At 39.3% G+C, this 22,131-nt stretch overlaps 1 protein-coding gene across 5 annotated transcripts in view; it reads right to left on the minus strand.

The window, feature by feature from the left end:
• Positions 1–22,131, minus strand: part of LOC117248223 (ubiquitin carboxyl-terminal hydrolase 54) — a 78,711-nt gene that overhangs the window by 47,397 nt on the left and 9,183 nt on the right. For 3 of the 5 annotated variants that reach the window (XM_078160737.1, XM_033613058.2, XM_033613054.2), the window contains exons 1-2: positions 13,524–13,622; positions 378–1,336 (exon numbers count right to left, since the gene is read on the minus strand). In XM_078160737.1, coding sequence (XP_078016863.1) covers positions 378–584 — 207 coding nt within the window. In that variant the 5' untranslated portion in view covers positions 585–1,336; positions 13,524–13,622. Of the gene's footprint in view, positions 1–377; positions 1,337–13,123; positions 13,376–13,523; positions 13,623–22,131 lie in introns of those variants that run through there. The other 2 variants (XM_078160736.1, XM_033613055.2) reach the window with 2 other exon arrangements.

Raw genomic sequence — 22,131 nt, forward strand, 5'->3', positions numbered from 1 at the left:
GGTTGGACAGAAGATGACACCAGAATAAGTCAGCTGAAGGCTCAGGGGAAACATTATAGACCATAAGATTTATCAATTAACCTGGAAGATATCAGCAGATTAATCAATACTAAACATTCTTTTTAGCTGCAACTATAATTTATTCAATCAAATGCCTCCTCTTCCTGTCCTGACAGGAAATTCAGAGGACCATGAAGGTAAGTTAGAAGGAGCACTCTACAACAGGTACACTGAACTTCCTGTCAGTGGTCAATATATGTGCACACTCAATGCAGGTCTCACAACAGGGGTCAAAGGTCAGAGAGAAAGGCGGTGTATGTATGTGAGTGAAAGAGGGAAGTCAAGAGAGTAGGAAATGTCAGAACATGTGTGCGTACCTGCAGGGCGCTGTTCAGGAAGCAGCTGTTCTGTCCTGGTTCGTTGCTCAGCCCTTTACTGGGAGCGATGGACGTCATGGTGCGAGGTGCCAACATCCCCTGCATCCCGCCACTACCAACAACACCACCAACACCAGCGCTGCCGCCAGCGCCGCTTCCAACTCCTCCACCACCACCTGACGCAAAGTAGTTCCTCTTCCACGACATTCTCCCCGCTTTCTCTTCTTCTCCCTCCCCTTGTGTGTCTCTCGTCCTCACTCCCTGCAGGAGTCAACTGCCTGTCGCCCGTTCTCGTATCGAAGGAGACAGAGCCATGTCCTCCAGCCAAGGGGAGGATGAAAGTCAAAATAGGATGAAGACTCCCAACAGCAAGGTGGACAAGAGCAAGAAGAGGAAAAATAAACTGTGAAAAAGTCTGAGCAGGAAAAATAACTCCGCTCCAAAAAAAATTAAGTTTCAGAACACAAACTCCTCGAGTAACAGCTTTACTTCAGTGGCTTAGTGTTCTTTAACTTGAACTTATTTCTAGTTTTTGCATACTTAAATTCAAAGGAAAATCCAAGGACATCCAGGAGTTTTGTATCTCAAGTTTACGCCCCAGAAATCCCACAAATTTTGTTCCTTGTTGTAAGGTCAGAAGATTATAAATGTGCTGTATCCTCTGTGCGGATTTTTACATTCCAGTTCCACAGGTTCTGTATTCAAGGATCCTGTTTTTCAAGGACTTCCAAAGATCCTCTGCTTTATATTCCAAGACTTCCAGGGACTTATTCCTCAGTGTGCTGCAGGTGCGACAACCTTTGCCTTCCTTTCACACGCCAACACGTGCAGTTAAGCTGTGGCTGCAACTCATCCTCCTCTTCATCATCATCATCACCGCAGCCAGGACCAACAGCAGAGGTCCAACACAGACCAGCCAGCAGGGGTCACAAGTCAGAGGTCAGAGGCTCAGGATGGATCTGCAGAAGAAGAAGGAGAAAGAGTTTGAGTGGTTTCTTCTCTGTTAGATTGTGTCTTCACGACATAGGGATTGTTTCTACTGTTGTGCTGATGCAGTATATTTCAGATAAAAATTAGATCAGAGATATTTTACGACCTTTTTAATACCGCACAGAAGAAATTAAAAACCTTTTTCACCACCACAAGAGTCAGCGAATGACAGGAAATGAACAAAAGGGATAAATACAATTATTTATTAAGAACGCGTACACATCACATTGTTGCCAGTACTTTCTAGCTGTGTATAACAATTCCTGGTAACATAATGAATCATTAAAATGACCTGAAGCCACGGATCGATTACTTGACGGGCCTACTGGGCACAGGCCCAGATTAATATTTATTGTAAAGTCACAGAGCTTCATTAAAGGACGCAAAACGACCTCAGAGAGACTCAGAATAATCAATATGTTCATTAAGTTCCTATTAATATGGACACTTGCTCATTATGACTTAATAAGATACACCTAACCTACAGTTACTAAGGAAAGAATACAATTAAATTACAGTTACTAATCAAAATGTTGGTGATTACAAAGGGGTTACATCTGAATAAATTATTTTCTGTCAAAGCTTTATATGTAGAATAAAACATTCATTCTGTTGCTTTGTATCTTTTTACAACGTAGGAATATGTCCTTTTGGCACAGTCTATTTCCAGACCTTTTTTAGTTTATTTGCCAAATTTAAGACATTCATTTAAAAAGTAATCAAATGTAGAGTTTAAATTACTTTCATTGGGTAATTAAAAGTTACATTAGTTATTACATTTTTAATCATCTATAACCAACTACATCTCAGAAATAACAGTTAACAGATGTTACTGTCTACAGCGGCAGCAGCAAGAAAAAAATATTAAATAACTTTATTAATGAAAATCTAAAAATCCTTTTGTCTTCTGAATTCAATGCTTCAAGAGTTTAAGACCAAAAAGTCTGTGTTAAATGCTGCTGATCCTGACATAAAAAGTAATCAGATGTAGTTGTCTTCTGAGGCCATGATGTAAAGGCTTTGCATCTCTATCTGGGGATAAATTTAGACATTAATATAAAAAACAAAGCTGTTAAATATGCGGCATGCTGAAGGAAGCTGTGAAACTTAAGTGAAGGAAAATGTGAAGAAAGTGTGCTCAGTAACGCAGACAGAAACCCAAAATTGCTCTGCAAATAGCAGGACCTGTAATAACTGGATTTAAGGCCTTTAAATCTCTTCTAAGACTTTATAAAGAGATAATTTAAGGCTTTTCCAGACGGAGGAAATCTTCCTCCTCCTCCTCCTCCTCCTCCTCACACTGCAGTCACAATAACAGACAGAAGCATTTACAGCCTTTTCTGTGTCTCTCCACTCATTCTGTCAATACTTCTCTCTGTCTCTCTGTCTCTGTGGTTTTATTGTCCTGACTGTCTGCTCGTGCTGCCAAAGCCCTTGCGGCTATTTCTGACAATTAATACAAAACACACACACATTCAATGAATGTTAAAACACAGACAGACTTTAAAGTGACAAAAATGCAAACATATAAAGTAAAGTCTGTCAGAGCTCAAGAGGAATAATCTCTTTGATGAGATGAGATAAAACGTGATCTATCTCAAGGGGAATTGTTGGGCAGCAGTAGGAATAAAAAGTGGAGACGAGTGCAACTATAAAGAGTGCAAATAACCAAAATATGAACAAAAGCAAAAGTTCAAAATAAAATATAAAAAGAAGAAAAACTTAACTGAGTACATGCAGGATTAAAAAGGCACTTCAGCTACTGTATGTGCTTCTGAACATGTATGTGTGAGATCAGGGATGTGTCACTCTAGGGAGCACTTGTTTACTACAAGAGGATCAGCTGACAGGACACACGCGCACACACACACACAGAGTATTAAGCTGAAGTTTATCTTTATGACTCAGAGGATCCAGGCAGTAAAAGTCGACTGACAGCAGAGCGGCAACACTTGGGCTGAAGTCTTGAATAATAAACAACCACTCATCAGATTTACATTTCAAACGTTTCAAACATCAGAATAACTCAGCATGCAAAATGATTAATGAGAAACATATGCATGAGCACACACTGAAAAAGATTTGAGACAAAGCTACAGTAAACCTTTGACCTGTTCTCGAGCTGTCAGCTTTAAACACAAAAACAAACTAGTCAGAACTCCCATGATGCTCAGCAAACCGCCACAACAAAGAGTCAAACGGCTTCTTCACGAAAACTGGGTTTAAAGCTTTCTCAAAGTAAATAAATAAGATCATGAATGAATCAACACAGAGATGGGAAGTGTGTGTGTGTGTGTGTGTGTGTGTGTGTGTGTGTGTGTGTGTGTGTGTGTGTGTGTTGTCTGTGTGTGAGAGAGGTAAACTGCCGGTCAGAGCAGAGGGAGGTGAGGAAGGATTAGCCTGATCAGACTCTGTCTGTCTGCACAGGATTAGACTGTCTGTGTGTGTGTGTGTGTGTGTGTGTGTCTATCCGTCTCTTGCTCCTCCATTAACAACATTAGTCGTGCTAATTACAGCAGGTCAGCAGTTTAAAGCAGAAGCAGCAGTGTATGTGAGAGTAAACAATTTTAATGTGTTTGGCTTGTTTGTTAATAAACCCTGGGCCGACAACAAACAACAACAGATCAACCGTCTTCAACAGCAAGACACAACAGCCACCAACAGGAAGTGGGTTACTGTCTGAGTCAAGAAGACACATTAACATCAATAGAAAAAGTTGAAAACAAAATTGATCTGCAAATATTTTAATAGCTGATTAAGCTTTCAAATATTTTTAAACAAAGTTTAATGGTTCAAGCAAGTGCTGTAAATTACAGTCATCATTAAACTATCTTTTTATTTTCATTTGGTCAATAAAATGTCCAAAAAAGTGAAATATGCCTGTTAAAGTTAACTAAAGCACAAGCTGATGTCTTCAAAAAAACTTGTTTTTGCAAAGAAATTTGATTAATTGACTAAATGTTGCAGCTCTAAATTATTAACTACTGATTAGTTTTGGCTAGTTATAAAATGGCAAGCAGCCCAAAACTAAGTAGCAACCTCAGAGGGTGAAAAATGAAGCCAATGAGGAAGTGCCAAAAACTGTAGTTCTTTGAATGGCCACTTGAGGTTGGCTCCAGAAGCCAGTCCCCATAAAGGCTCAACTTTACAGCAGAAATAAACATGTTTACAGCCTGGTATAAAAACAGTATTGGTCTCTATAGATAATTTCCAACTGGACGTGGGGTTAATTTTTATATAACTCACCTGTGTGGGCTATTTTGAGTGACAGGTTGTCTGCGAGGCGATAATATAGTCTATGAGTAGCATCTACCCCTCGCTGCTCCACAGCTTTACCCTCTCATCTAAATATGGTCACTTATGGCTCCAAAAAACAATCTATGTCTATGTCCAAAACCCAAAGATAATTAATAAAATATAAACAGGTGGGGGCTGTTGCCACAACGGCTCAGGTTCGACTCTAGCCTGTGGCCCTTTGCTGAATGTCATTCCCTCTCTCCCCCTTTCACGCTTAAGCTGTCCTATCAGTTAAAGGCACAAATGCCCCAAAAAATAGCTTTAAAAAAAAATAAAAATAAAAATAAAATTTAAACAGGTGAGTTGTACAAAATGGTTTATGGGGATTTGCTCTATTTTGTCACCAGCCTCAAATGGCCAGCTAATGTACTGCAGTTTTTTGCACTATTGCAATGGCTTCATTCACAAAGTTAATAACAGGTATTTTCAAATTGGCATCATGATGACAGGTTTGTAAATTGGTCACTAAAAATAAGATTTTTTTTCAATCACGTTCTTTGCATTAAAAATGGATTTTAAAAAAGAGACATATTAGCACATTAAACTGTCTCAGATGCAGGTGCATTGGTCTTTGAACAGCAAATCCCGCACAATGCTTTTGCTCAGATTCACAATTAATTAGTAACACTTACATTTCTGTCCTACTGGACCTTCGTCAAGAGTGTTAAACACCATCTTTCGCAACAGTGAGCTTAAACAGAAACTGCTCCGCCCATTTCACAGGTGGGCACAGGTGTGGGGGAATTTCTGGGAGTATTTCTCAATAACTGATAACAACCTGTGCACCGTATGTCACATACAGTACCGCACAAACAAAAGAACAAGGGAACATGAAAAACATAGGAAAAACCTCAAAAACTCAGGCTCCTTACACAATGAAGTCTATTTACAAGATTATTTGCAAAAAAAGCTTCACAAATCATTAAAAAAAAGTTAAAAAAAAAAGTTTAAAAATACAAATTACTCCCAGGCTTGTGGAGAAAAAAGCTTATTGATTGATTGATTGTCATCAGAGCAACACAAGTCCATTTAAACAAATGACAGTGAACACTAAAAAGCATTGCAACTTCGTCTTCTTCAATAAAGTGTTAACAACAAGCCTGGACACATGATTAAAATCATTGCCCAACAAATGGCAAACTCAAAACTGAGACTGAAGACAAATGCTTCCACCTCACACACAAGACAAGAGTGATGATTTTGTTCACTGTTGGTGGCAAAAGTATCATTTTTACAAGTCCTAGTTATTCATTTATCTTTTCTTCATCTCAGAGGGAAAAGGTTTTATGTCTTGGTGAACGTGAGTTTGGGAACCTGGTGTGAAAAGTCTTGAGAGAGGCTAAATGGAGACAAAACGTCTTGATGACATTTATGAGGCATGGAGAAGCTGTTCCCTGCTGCCATCACATCACAGCAGCGAGGAGGAAAAACCTCTTTCTCCTGAATGATTACAGCTTTTTATATCCTACAGAAACACATTAGGGTCCCAAGGTCGAATCAACACCAGTGAAATGTTAATTAAAAAAGGGAAAGAATTGCAAAATTAAGACTAAGTGAGAGGCAGTTAGGGGCTTATGGAGCCAGCAGGATTAGACAAATGGACCTTGATAAAACCCTGGTGACATTCACACCGAATAACTGAGCGTAACGCACACAAACATGATGGCACTGGCGTCTCTGTTTAATGCTAATAAAATTAAAGTCTGTATTAAAAACTTTTCAGGAAATTGGAGAAGGAGCTTTTTATCTTAAAGGGTCATTTAACCCTAATCTGAGTGTCTTTCCATTCAGACAGTTTATTTGTCCAGGTTTGGAGATATCTGTCTTCAACACAATGGGAGTAAATGACAAAAAATGGAATTTAAAAAACAATAAATCACAAGAGAATTTGATTAAGGCAATTGCTTTCTAAATGAATTGTTTAGTCTATGAAATGTTGGAAAAAAGGGTCAATTTACTGCCACACAGGACAAAAGCAAACAATGAACAGCCAAATTTAAGGAGCTAGAACCAGAAAATATTGATAAAGCACAGTTTCATTCACGGTTGTCAGTCTGGTATGAAAACACTTTTTCAATAGCAACTTGCATTATTAGAAAAAGTGGCCAACTATGCAACCGTTATCACTAAAAATAGCACTGGTTTTGGATGTTTAGAAGTTACTTGAGTAATGTCAAGTAAACCACTAATGTGATATTTTATAAACATGAAAAAAAAAACCTGGTCAAAAATATTTATATTTCCCCAAATCGTTCAGCCCTGCCCACAACATTGACATACAGAAATTTAACTTTTTCCGGAAACACAGTCCCTCCCTGATACTCTGAAAAACATGCAAAGGAAAGGTTTTGTGGGAACTAACTAACTGTCACTCAGGAAAAAGCCCTTCTGAGAAATTCTGATTTCAGTGAACCACCCCTAAAGACAAACATTTCTCAAGACATTAATATCCGCAATAATCTATTAGTGACTGAAATAAATAACTGACTATTCGGTCTGTGAATCAATATTATACCGACACTGGACCTGGATGACGTCTGTGTACCTGGACAGCACACCAACCAATCAGAGAGTCAGGATTAGTTCAGCTGGTTAGAGGTCACTTCCTCTCCTGGTGAGCACTGAGGCTGATTTGGTGTAAAATTGGTTATATAACAAAATGCCAGTCTGTCGCAGAGGCTTTACAGCCACAACACACACACACACACACACACACACACACACACACATACGCACCAACACACACACACACACTGCTATAATCACCTCTAATTCGCCAGGCTGGCTCAGTGCCGGCTCCATGCAGCCACTCTGCAGGGCTGACGGGAGAGCTGCCAAGAGACTGGATACTACTGGGAACACTGGGAGCACTGGGATGAAGCCAGCAGGGATGGAGACATGGAGAGGCAGAGATAAAGCGTCTGGCAGCAGACAGACAGACAGCGCATTGATTTGATTCAGTCTGTCCTGTCAGGTGAGTTCACAGCTGCCAGACTTCAGTCTTTTTCAGAGCCATTTTCACCGAGCTGCTGTCCAGACTTTCACTGCTGCTCGTCAGCGAAATTTACTAAACACACCGACACCAGTGAAAGCATCAGAGCTGCTGCAGTGACTCGACATTCATGACAACAGCTATACACCATTAATAGACCCTCCTCACAGTCAACATGTCACAGCAGGAAAGTCAGATGTTCCCGTTCCAGAATCATTCTGTTATGCATGCGTGCTCACTGCAGCGGCTTACTGGACACTTTTTTTAATAATTTTTTTGGGCGTTTGTAATAAATTTATGAGGCAGCAATGGTAGAGCGATGACAGAAAATGAGAGAAAGACATGCAACAAAGGTCAGTAGCCAAATTCAAGCTGGGGACATTGCGGCTTATGGCCGGCCCACAATGGGAAACAGATTTAAAATAAATAGTTGAAATTTGTGCAGTAGAGGCCGAGAGAGACTGACTTTTTTTGCTTAAAAGGATGATATTTAAACGTCTCACTATGTACAATATATTTTCCTCATCAACAAGACAAACCTACAATCTTTAACGTCCTGAGTGTAGGATTTAGATGGATATATTGGCAAAAAATGGAATATAATAATTAGTTTTGTTAGAATGCAATAACCTAAAAACTAAGAACTGTTGTGTTTTCGTTACCTTGAGCCGTTTATATCTACATACTGAGCAAGCCCTCATCCACGGAGTCCACCATGTTGCTTCTACATTAGCCCAGAACAGACAAACCTAACACTGGCTCTAGATAGGGGCATTCGCATTTTCACATCAGCCACCATAGTTCTCCTACACGCTTGGCAAATGGGGAAAACTCATTACAACCTGAAACATCGCCACAATACGTCACTAAATCCTACACATTTGATCGTTAATGACAAAGCAAAAAAAAAAACAACAGGAAAACAAAGCAACAAAACAAGCTCAACCTTCGTATTTTCATAACTGATCAACTTAAATATGTTAAATATAATTAAACATACCCATGCATCATATGCAACTCATCGAATACTATCTATCTTTTATCCCTTCCCAACTGAAACTCCAACACTATATTCAGGGTCTTTAGATATCCTGACTTTTTATCTCTAGTGTGGGTCAAACACCAAAATCACTGGACACTGTATTTCCCATAATGCACTATTAGGGTCTTTCGTCAGACCCTCCCTGCCCTTGTCCTCCAGTCTGTAACAGTCTTCCTGCTATTCAATAATCCCGATGCTATCACTGTAACACCTTTCAGACATGCACCACCTTACGGATTTTATCCAGCTTCTGTCACCTTTACATACATGTCATGGTGTCCATCTTATAGTGAGCCAACAGGAATTAAACAAGAGTCCCAACTTAACTTCCTGCCACTCACTGTTTGTGCATATTGAACAAGCAAGCAACAAGCAACGACAGTCATTAAGACGTTTGCTACAAATTAAGTTTTAAAAATCCATTAGTGATGCAGCTTGTAAATGAACAGAGAACACACTTTTTGCTAAAAGTTAACAAGAGATTTTTTAAGACCAAAAGTCCACAAAGCGAACACAGGAAAGCAAACAATCTTCACATTTTAGAGGATGGATCTCGGTAATATTTGGTATTCTTGACAGAAAAACGAACAATAAATTGGTTATCGAAACAGTTTGTGATTATTTTCTCGATCTACTGCCCACTGCATCAACTAACCATTTCAGCTCTAAATCAATTTTTTGAGAAACTTCTAGCGAACATCTGTTTATTCCACCATATCAACATCAATATCTCTAAAAATGAAATGTGTGAGGTGGAGACAGAGGGAGGAAACACTCAATAGTGTGAGGTGATGGTGGATAAATCCAGAATGAGAAGGTTGAGAGGAGGATGAGGATGGAGGATGAAGAGGCAACAACTCTTTAGGAGACATCGAGGTTAAGAATAGATGCTGTCAGGAATTCTCTGCAGCCTGGACATGCATTTAGAGATACAACCTTTTTATTTTTTGCTTCCTGAGGACGGGACTTAAATTAAATCTGTGCATCTTATTTTTATGAAGCTCTTGAGAGAATCTCTAAAGTAAAATATTTTCTAAGATGCTTTCTGGACGCAGGAACTGAAGCTCTTCTTGCTGCTGACCTCGTTGGCAGTCAGTCTGGGGGGAAGATTTGGAGCCTAATGACTAAAAAGGAGAGCTCATGAATATACAGCCGTCCTTCAGAGCTGCAACTGCACCAAAATAACTCAGAGAATTTGGGAATGTGGAGCACTTCAATCACTTAATTCCACCCAGTGAAAGGAGGAATTAGCTTCTTGTCGTGTCCCTCCGAGACTCTCAGACAAGTTGACGTCTCGACTCAGTCAAGGAGGGCACTTCAGCTGTGGTGAATAGTGACTGTGACTGCATGTAAAGATACAGTCTGATCTCTGTACACCAACAGGATAAACTCTACATCACCAAAACTAAAATGAAGAAGAAAAACCTTCTAATGAATCTGATGTTGAAGCAGAGACGATTTCAAGTGAGGAAACATCTCAAACATACATAAAGCCACATCATCAACACGCTGTGCTGGTAACCAGCTGCTAAACTGAGTAATATTACTGATTATGGGTCTCAGCATGGACTACTTGAGTCAACAAAGCTGGAAGCTGGCTGGCACAATAAAGATTACTCTAGTGTGACTGTACTTCCAGCTAAAACAGATGCAGCAATTACCTTTAATTATAGCTCTTTAATTTTAATCCTGATTAGTTAAATGTTATTTATCATAGCAACAATTTAAAAAAATCATGTTTGAATATAGTTTAAAACTCTAGAAGTTGTGTCTAATGTCTGCAGGACTGAAATTATATTTCTAATATAGTTCAGTTGTTCACACTGTAATTAAATGTACAAGCATACTGAAAACACATCTGCAGCTCATTTAGATGTGGTGCCACTGATCAGACAACTTTTTTAATTATATTAAATGTCAATGGAGCAAAACATGAAATGCAACATTAAAGATTGATTTTAAGTTAATTTCCCAATAAATAGTCGAGCTGCAGCTAAGGAAGATTTTCATTATTAGTCATCAGTTTAAGGTCCACAAAGTTTAATTTATTCAGCATCACACTTTGGCCATGTCGTTGAGCTAGTTTCCTGTCTCTGTCAAGTAGCTGTCCATTATTCACTCATTCTACAGCAGGAAACCACACTTCAAAATAAAAGCACTCTGCCAGAAATTCACTGGTCTTAAAAAAGTTTGTTTTTTACAAACTTGACCTATTCGCAAGTCACTTGCGGTACATTCAGAATGGACCCACAACCCACCAGTTGGGAACCACCGATCTATGAATCATCAGAAAAGTACCACACTCTCCAACAGTCCACAGTCACATTATCAAATCAAATGTCGACCAATAGTCCAAAACCCAAAATATTCAGTTTATTCTTATGTAAGACTGAGAGGTATACTTTGCCTATTTTCAACTGGCAAACCTTGACCGTAGGGTTGTACAATTTGGAGAAAATCAAATCATGATATTTTTGACCAAATATGTCAATATCCATCGTGCAACAATATTTAAGGGTTGACAATTTGTGCTTCCCAAAATACTTACATAATGAGATTTCTGATGAATAGCCATCAGCGATGTGTATATGATGACTAACTGGGAAAAGGCAGATAACAGAGCAGCTAGAACAGTCTGGTAAGTTCAGAAAATTACATCACTTTACTGTAATGCAGCCTTTAAAACCAAGGAAAGGCAAAATATTATGATCCAAAATCCAATCTCATATTACAATATCAATATGAGACCAATAAATTGCTCAGCCAAACCTGACCCTGTGCCCTCATGAGCTGCCCTGCAATGATGACTGTCTGGACACCAGCAGAGGAGCATCCACCTGCAGCCAAACAGGAGTCAGGAGTGTTTCTATTTTCAGCTCCTTCACTACAATTCAGAGGGAAATGTTGTGCTTTTTACTCCCCTACATTTATCTGATATCAGTAGATGATACTAAGATACTACTACGACAACTTTACACGAAAAAAAGATGATGCAGTACGACCCAATAGTCTGGGTGGGAATCACCAGAGGATCCGTGGTATGATATCATCACGATAGTTAGGTCACAATACAATGTTATTGCCATTTCAAATATGTTGCAATATGCTGAGTATTGTAATAAAATATATTGTGATATATTGCGATTTAATTTTTTTTTTTCAACTGTAAATTACGTCCCCAAAGGAAAACTTTGTCAACATCTGTTCTATCGAATAAGATTAAGTTTTCAGCCATTTTGAATTCAGGACGTTTACTTGTAAGGAAATACTTTTAGACTAGAGTATTTCTACTTTTACATAAGTAAAGGATCAAAGTACTTCCTCCGCCACTGATGTCCAGATACAGACGCATGTTATTACCAGGCGTAAATGGGCTGAGTCTTCACCACATAGTGGTACGGATGAATAGAGGTGCTCTGATTTTATTTCAAAATAAAAATTTTGAGGCTCCCCCTGTAAAATTCACCAACTTTTTTCTTCCAGTTTGCACGAGTTAAAAGACTCTCAGTTGTTTCTCATCCATCTCATCCCCTGTTGTGAATGTATTGTTCTAATTTACACTCCCTCACATTCCTCCCAGCTGCAGCAGCTTCCACCAGTTGAGTGAATAACCAGTAAATCATCCAGACTGGGAGGAGCTCCTCCTCCTCCTGTTCTTTCAACACATTATTTTCCCATGAATACTGCTGAATAATGTGCCTTTAATTTAAAGCTCGGGTGGCTGCACTCGAAGAGTAACCAAAACACATTACAAAAACTCTTCCTCTGTTTCTGCAGAACACCATCTTCCTCCTCCACATAAACTTCACCGAGAAGTGATGCATCCCTCTGATTCATTCATTTAAAAAAAACAAGAGCATTCCTGCTGCTCCAACCAGTCCTACAGGTTGTTTGACTCTGTTTTTAAAACTGTCTCTCTGCTGTTTATCTCGTTCAGACCCAAATTTATACTGATGATTCATGCTGAAACACTACAACTAACAATTATTAGTAACCAAGTCTGAGTCTAAACCACGGGAGACCTGAGTCTGCACACCGGAATGCCAAAAGCGGATTCCAGAACACTTTGCCCTGTTAAACAATCTACCACCACACCAAACTCCGTTCACTATTATAACATTTTAAAGTTTATTTACTCACCTGCCAATGTAGACTCGCCGGATAATATAAATCGATTACTTTTAGACACCAACGTGAAGGACTCTTCAAATCGGCTAAACTCACAACAACCTCACAGCACGTATTCACAAAGAAAATACGTCAATTGTAAAACATCTCCTCCTGCGATTCCCGTAATTTCCTTCCACTACAACAGTGATGCAGAACACCAGGAGCAAACGCCATGAGTTGGGTTTTAATTAACACAACCTTTCATGCGTGTGGCTGAATTTAATACAAGTACAAAAGGCCAGATGCCCTCCTCACCGTATGAACAGTTGCTGACAAGCGATGGGGCGGTTAAAATGCTGTGTTTTTAGACGGAGTCCGGGGCAGTGCTGGCTCCACGCAGAGAGGCTCCGGGGCTACATTACATCACTTCCAGCAAACTTCACGGAGAACAATGAGGGCAGAGCAGCATCCCTGCTCCGTTTTAACCGAATATTTCATCTTCCAGTTCAGATAAAAAGCACAAAAACACCGAAATCCGTCTGGATATTTAACAGCACGTCAGGGTGACGCTCACTACCGAGCCGCGGTTGTAACCGGTACCGACAGCGTAGTATTAGCTAACGCCGGTGAATGAGAGTAACGGCTGCTACGTTCATACACACAGACACGCAGGCAGGAAAAAATACGGCAACATGGAAGTTAGAGAGCGGCTCACCTGTGACCTGTAGCCCGGAGGAGAAGGAGGAATCCCGGCTGACCTGAGGCCAGTTTGTCCAGAGCTCCGGAGAAGCGGCGGTTATTGTGTTTAAAGCGGCAGCACTGAAGGGGGAGGGGCTACTACCTGCAGCACTGCGCGCGAGCTCGAGCGCGTGCGTCCGTGTCAACATGTGAGCCTGTGTTTTTGTGTGTGTGTCAAGTATTCAGCAAAAGTACTAATACACTCTGAAAATACTCACATAAAAGCACTGCACTGAAGTGTTGCTTGGTTAAAAATATAATCAGCAAAATGTACTTCAATTATTAAAAGTCTAAAAATGTCTCCTGTGACTGTTTCACTGTTATAAATGATTTCATTCGATCATTCAGACTCATGCATTCATGTAAAAGCAGGAGTTGTAGTTGTTGAGTTTGACCTCATTTGGCAACATTTTTATTATGGATTATCTGCTGATTAATGTGTGGTTTGTAAAAATAGTGAAAATGGTGAGAAACGTCGGCACAGTCACCCAGAGCCCATAGTGACACCTTCACAGAGGCCCTTTGTATACAGAGATCTCACTAGAGCCGCTACTAAGTCCTGTCTTTATGCTGCCTTTGCATTTTTACACAGAACCAAACGACGGTGGCATCATTCCGCTCCAGTGTGTGATTTTAGACAGCATGCCGGCACTGAAGAATCAAAAGATGCATGACAGGCATGACATGTAACGCGAAAGCATCAGCCTCCACTGTGACATATATCATATTTGTCAGCAGTGCTTTATAAACAATAGCATAACATGGTGATAATAATCATTTACCCTCTTTATTATATGGCAGATGAGCTCATCCTCTGGTCAGACGGTAAGGAGCTCCTGGACCTCATTGTTTTCCCAATTTGCGGACATTTTCACCCGTTGTTCTTCTTCTTTGAGTTAGCTGCTAACTGCTAGCAGCTACTTTTTATATCTCATGCCATGGGTTGTACGCATAACACATCATTAAACGTCACACCCACATCACCCATAATCTCATCCTACTGACTGTCGCTGTTTAAACAGACATTGCTTCAACACTGTTACTATCTCTGATGCCAGCTTAAAGGCGAGACAAATCTGTCCCCCCAATGCTGTGGCTTTGAGTATCAGCCGATACCTGATACCAATCCGATACCATGGTTGACCTAAAAAGCTATATACCTTTACATGTAGAACAGAAAAGACTAGAGGCATCAGGCATTGATAACTACACAGCTCTTTCCTAACATAAAATGAAACAAGATGAAACAGATTAATGCAATGATGAACTATTTATTTTTAACAAAAATAAACAATTGTGCAACAGCAGTTGAAATAGTGTGAAATACCTCCACACAGCAGATTCTCTCTTTCACTCCACGTATGACCTAGTTCGCGTTGAAATATATTGGAAGGGAAAGGAGGTTGGTTGCATTTTTCAATACCTGATCCATCTATTTTGATGATATCAGGGTCGATATCAGATATCAGATCGGTGCATCCCTACGCCTGACCAATAAACACTGATGTAATTCCAACCAGAAGTTTAAGCTAATTGCATTTAGCAGTCCTCACCACTAGATGCCAGTAAATCCCCCTAAATCTTATACAGTGGACCTTTAAATATAGTAGGAAACAAGATCATTTTCGAAATGTCCCAGTGTTCCTTTAACCCCTGTGTTTACTATCTAAGGATATATTTAAGACCTCTTTAACCCTATGGGCCCGAACGACGCATAGTGCATCCAAATTCACACCTGTTCTTCTCTATTGATTTTCTCTGCAACTGTGCATCATAGCGAGAAGCCCGTTAAATCACGTTAAACAGCAAAATTGTAGCTTTCCGACAAGGCCAAGCACTTGTCCGTAGTCCAATGTTTTCATAGCGAAAAAAAATGATAAAGTTACACTAAAATCATGTATAACAGAGCTTTCATACAGCTCTGCACACACATTACTCTTGGATGGATTACTCGCGAATGCAGGCTCGCACAGAAATGCCACGCATATCACATGAAAGCGCAGGAGTAGAGCTTTCCAGTGATACCACACACATCACTGTGCTGTCATCCCATCATGCTATAAATACAGATTTATTGTCTACAAAATAAAAACCTGATGAATTTCTTTACAATCCATTATACAGATCTTGCTACCAGTCACTTCATATAGTGAGGAATATCGTATCTTACCACGTCTTAGGCTTGCGTGTGTTTCTCCCTGTCTATCCACATTTGTAGTCCGGCTTTCAAGATGCAAATATCTCCATATTGTCCAGTTGACACTCGTCAAACTTTGTATGACAAGACCAGCCACTTTACCTTTGCACACCCAGACAACTGAGGCCTAATTATGCATGCCTGACAGGGCTGTAGTCACCATATACATTGAGGGGGACAAGTGTGCCCCCCAATATATAACTGAAACTGAAAAACAACAACAAACTTTGTTTACTGCAAACAAAGTGGCAAATATTATCTTGGAGGCCATCATTGCACTTGGTTGACTATTTTTCTATGATCTTAGATGTAAATATTGCATGTTTCTTTCAGATAAAACACATTTCTGACTTGTGAATGAGTCAATGGAATTTCTTGCAATAATGAAAACATACTGGCAATCATGTCCACCTGGCACAAACCACATGTTTTGGACAGCTGTGAAGTGACAGAATGTCCCACCATCCAGAGAGTCTCCCCTCTTCATATATGGCAGAATATGTCTTCTTCCAACTTGCTATGGTGAGATACATGTAAAAATGTAAGAATTTAGTTACACGGATTTGTTTTTTTCATTGATATAAAAAATAATATAAAATACAGGCACATAGAAGAACATGAAATGATGGCAAATCTGGTTAGCCCAGATTGTCCTGAAAAAAAAAACAAGATATAGCATGTGTATGTAGCCTTTATAATGACTGTGATATGAGCTCAAAAGTAAAGGCAGTAAAAATACCCCAAAAACGCCTAGGGCCGATAGGGTTAAGGTAAAACTGGGGCCAGAAACTCAGCAATGATTATCATTAGAAAGTCCATGTTTAATCACTAGAGTCTGGTGTTGGACATAAAGTCATTCAGGAGTTAAACCTGTGAGCGGAAGTTGTGCTTTAACAGCAGTGTGTGTGATTGAGTGAGAGAGAGAGAGAGAGAGAGTGTCTGTGTGTGTGTGTGTGTGTATCGATGAGGGTATCGATCACATTGGAAACACAGGAGGACATGTCAGGATCAATCTGTGGCAGCTCACCGCAGCCTGCCACATCACACACTGCAGTACTCATAATGTTCATAATCAACATGTTTATCATAATAAACCTCTGAATGATACACACACTGTACGACAAGTCATTACGGTGCCTTTAATTATTCATCATCAGGTAAATAATTCAGATAAATATTTGATTGTAATAACATATTAATACTTTATCAGCTTCTGCAAACACTCTGTGTAAATGTGTCACAGTCTTAGTACTACTACTAATATTACCACCAGATTGATTCTTCATATTCACTCGAGTGATTGCTGCAAATACAACTGTGACAGAAGTAATGACACCACCACATAAACAAACTGATTGATAGTTTTTGAGTCGCCATGAAAATTAAATCTAAAAAGCGTTTACAGACCACTGCAGTCCAACAACAGACATCCAGCCACTAACACACTGAGTAGGTCCTGAGTATTTAGTTCAACTTTTTGCAAGGTAACTTTGTTTTCTTTCTCTTTGAGAATGAGGTGGGGACAGAACAAGTCTTCCAAATTAAGTGACAGAATAAGTTGTTTGTTCATGTCCACTAGAAAGACGCATTCAAATGTTTTCTGATCTGATGCTCCTATCAACAGGAGCAAACTGTACCTTCAAATCTGTTGAGATAAGTTAAATAAAATAAAACATTATTCATCCTGAGGGAAACTGTTGTGCAACAGTTGCAGTACAAAGTTGGAAAGAGTGCAAAAAAGTTCACACCGAAATCAAAAACACATATTTTTCCTCTTACCTGTAGTGTTATTAATCAATCTAGATTGTTTTGGTGTGAGTTGCAGAGTGTTGGAGATATCAGCCGTAGAGATGTCTGTCTTCTCTTGAATATAATGGAACTAGATGGCACTCAGCTCATGGTGCTCAAAGTGCCAAAAAATTAATGTGAAAAACTCAATAGCAATGTGTCTTTCCAGAAATCTTAACCTGGTTACTCAAGATAATCCACAGAACTTGTTGTGAGCAGTTTTATGTAGAAACAATTTTCTTTCAACCAAACTACACCCGCCAATCATATCACTGCGCAGAAGGAAGTGTGCATCCACTGCTAGCTCACCTAGATACACGCTTCCTTCTGCAAGGTGATATGGTTGGCAGGTGTAGTTCAGTAGAAAGAAAATAGTTCCTTCATAAAACTGCTCACAACAAGGTCTATGGATAATCTTCAGTAACAGGGTCATGGTTTCTGGAAAGAGACATTGCTGTTGAGTTTTTCAAATGTATTTTATGGCGCTTTGAGCACCACAAGCTGAGTGGCATCTAGTTCCATTATATAGGCAGACATCTCTACAGCCATTATCTTCAACATGCAGCAACTCACAACAAAACAATGTAGACTAATATACAGCACTATGGGTAAGAGGAAAGATGTGATTGATTTTGGGGTGAACTGTCCAATTGATGGAAGGTGTTTTAAATGTAAATTACTATTTTAAAGTAAATCTGTTTATGATGTGGTTATGGTTTGGTTCAGGCACAAAAACAACTTGGTAAGATTCCGGGAAGGATCATGGTTTGGCATAGATGACTGATAAGGGTGAAGGGACCATTGTAGTAGGATGTTGTTTAGCATTAAGACTAGAAGCAGGGGGAGACAGCTAGCCTTGCTCTATCCAAAGCTCAAAAATACTTTACAAACATCTCCAAGATTCCAACATTACAAGCTCTCCAGTCAACATGTTGTATATCATTTATCTAATGTGGACACAAACAGAAGAATAAAAAACAGTTTTAATGTGGGACGAAACAACTTTCCAAAGTCTTGTCATCACTGAAAAGTCTTTTAAGGCCTAGACATACCAAACCCACATCAAAGAACTCGTTTGGACAAAGGTCAACAGTTGCGTTGCCTAAGGTCACCTTTGTCTCGACCAAAAAGTTCCACTTGAACACATCCTAAGACTACAGATGAACAGCCAACTAGCACATAAGTTCTGTGCCTGCATGAGAGAAAATAACTCTCTATACCAGCAGGTGGCAGTATTCTGTATTCAGCATTCAAAAAGAGAAAGTTAACCAGTTAGCACATTAACAACACAACCCAAAGTTGAAAGAACAAATGATATTTACCATGCGCTAGCAAACAACAACACAAACAATTACAAACCATCTTGGCTAAAGAGCTCAATGGCTAAAAAACTGATCTTACCATATAGATAAGTTTTACTTGATATCACGCCCTCTTGACTTTAGCCGTTTGTTTACGTTCCTCACTTCTGCTTCTTTTCTCGTGCACAGAGCTGAACTGCCAATCAGAGTGATTTCATTCACCAGTGGGCTCTGACAGCTCTAACTCCAATTCAACACGCTGAATTGCCAAAAAATAAAAAGCCAACTAGTGCCGATGGTGCAGGATAGACCGAAAAAACTAGGGTGACAGATGCTAACCATAGGCTTGACATTGACCAATGGCCGACCTTCAGTGTGGGTTGTCAGGGCTCTAGAAGCCAAGACACCTTCTCCTCCATCACATCCCCTGTGGTGAATGTATTGTTTTAATTAACAACAGTGTTTTCATCATTGATACGTGGACAGAGAAAGTAAAAATATACTATAACCAGAGCTCTAACAGTGAAAATAAAGCTGATTGGAAAACAGTTTTCCTGTCTGTACATCTTACATTTCATTTCTCACGTTAAACATTCAGCATCCACAGTAATATACTAGTAAAATCAGAGTGGTTCTCCCACTACTAACTACAACCAACTGCTGCTGCCACATCCAGTGCTGCCTGTAAAAACACAATATCCACCAGAGCTAACAGAGCTTCATAAGAACAGTGTAAACAAGAGGGTGAAATATGTGAGAGAGATGGCACGCAGTCAAAATGTGGTTAAAAATAAATTCATGATGTTTAATGAAATAAAACATGAAGAAGCAGTTTGTCTCATGTGGAGCTGAGCAGAGTGTTTGGGTGGAGAACAGATCTGAACCACAAACATTCCTCTGGTGGAAACTCCTCAGCCTGGTTTCTATTAAACAGGGCTGAAGTGGGCCGAACAGGGCTAAATAGAGCTGTGCAGAGCTCCTCACTTATTACCCTGTATATCGATCGTTCTCCACTGAGGGAACATTTCTCTTGTTTCGTTGGACTGGATGATTCAGGTTACATGTGTTCTCAGATAAAGTCTCATTTGTTTTCCTCTTCTTTCTCCCCACAAAGTTAAGCAGTACATTTAATCAAGTACCTGGACTTTACTCAAGTATTTCCATTTTATGCTACTTTATACTTCTACTCCATGACCTCTCAGAGGGAAATACCGTACTTCATACTCCACTACATTTATCTGGCAGGAAGTCATTATGCATTACTGTAGATGACGCCCTCAGGTACTATTTCAACTAGTTGAAATCTATTACTATTATTCTGAAAAAGGCCATCCTGCATATGAGTAGGCCTAATTTTACTTTAGGTACTTTTTACGCAATTTTTCTTTGTATTTTACTTAAAGGTTAAGTGCATAGGATTTAGGGGGAGTTAGTGGCATCTAGTGGTGAGGATGGCAAATTACAACCAGCTGAAACTTCTCATGTTTAGAATTCCTCCAGTGTTCTTTGTTCAGGAGGTTTTTAACAGGTGCTAAATTATCCGCAGAGGTCTCTTCCTCTCCAAAACAAACAAACCACATGATTTAAACTGATAAAAACACTGAATCAAGCCGTTTCATATTACAAAAAAAAGTGTTTCTTCAACGCTGTTAGAGAGGTCGCAGACAGGCCCCTAGCCCAGCACCTGCTAATGTGTGCTCACGTTTTTTCTCTGATAACTGAAGATCCAGGGACTGGTTGTACAAAAGTTTTCTACTTAAGTATGACATTTAAGACTTAATTTCTCCTTAGCTGAGGGACTTACACAGTTGCACAGAACCCCTTAAAAGGTTTCCTTGGTTAAGGAAAAAAAATACTGCATTGAGAGAGATTTTACAGCAGTAAAAGTTTCCATGGAGATTGTTTGTTTGCTCTGACTCACGCTTGTGATGCCTGTTATCGTCTCACAAGGTTGTCTTATAGCTAGATAGTGAAAGAATGGCAGAAGAAAAGAAGAGAAGAAAAACATATTGGTCAGAGGAGGAGACTATTATACTTCTAGAGGATCACAATCATAGAAAACACAAACTACAAAGTAAATTTACCCCAAATACCAAAAATTAGTTCAGTCAAACTATACTGTAAAATCAAAAGTGTATCCACTGGGTTCTCCTGGTGGCAGAATACTCTTCTCAGGGTGTGTTAGTCTTTTCATTATCACCATAATCTCAGTCTTGTTGTAGTTGCAGATTGTTTATTGTTTGGTTGCCTTTTGTGCAACAGTCTAGGGGGTTCCTTAAGTATAAGACAAAGACAGACAAGGAAAAAAAACATAAATACTTGAGCGAACATTTTAAGGAAACCTTAAGCAGAGGACTTAAGGATGTTTGTGCAACCAATTTTATTTTCAGGAAACATTAACCAGGACTACTTAACCCAAGATGAGTTGTGCAACTGTCCTCAGACATTCAGGAGGTTTTTAGTATTTTTGCTGCAGTACAGAATCTGAATCTTTTTAAGACTTTTTTATTTTACTTTTTAACTAAATTTAAGATTTTTGGAACACTGCAGGAAAGTAAGTTAAGGTAAGCATGTGGCCCTGTGCAGAGGTAGATTTTATATACGATTATTTCTTTTTTTCCCTTTTTTTTGAGTGATTTAACAATTTGCCAGCAGGTAAGCACACCAATAAAGTACAAAAACAGAATTAGGTTAAGTGTTAGGTTGAAAGATTTGTAACAATAGAAATGTGGACTTTTACCCAGAAGAACTCGACTCATTTTGACAAAAATTAAAAGATGAATAAATTAAAATAGCTTAAATGATTGTGGCAATTAAGGCCACAAAAATTAAAATCTAAGACTTTTTTAAGACTTTAAAAGGCCTGATATTTAAGACTTTTTAAAGTTTGCAGACACCCTGATCTGAATAATTCTTCCACCACTGAAGGAAAAGTAAAACGAAGTAAAAGTGAAGAGTTTGTAGAGTGATGACACAGAGGGAAAGTCGGACTGTCAGATGGATGCTTGTCCTTGAAAAAAATCTGCCTGTGCACAGTACACGTAGTACATATATGGAACTAATACTTGTACTTTATTAGTATTAAAGCTATTTGGCTGTCATGTCTGGATTTTAAATCCCATCTGTCACAGAGTCAGACTGTCTCAGACTCACCAAACTTTACTTTTGAATGAAACCTGCTCAGAATGAGATGAAATGGCTAAATTAACTGACCGTAACTTAACCTGATCTTGTTGTCAGATTAAAAGCGCAGCAGCAGCACTCAGAGTTTCCAGCAGAGGAAAAGGTTCGGCCCAGTT

The sequence above is a fragment of the Epinephelus lanceolatus genome, chromosome 17, assembly GCF_041903045.1.
Source record: "Epinephelus lanceolatus isolate andai-2023 chromosome 17, ASM4190304v1, whole genome shotgun sequence".
Classification (NCBI taxonomy): domain Eukaryota; kingdom Metazoa; phylum Chordata; class Actinopteri; order Perciformes; family Serranidae; genus Epinephelus; species Epinephelus lanceolatus.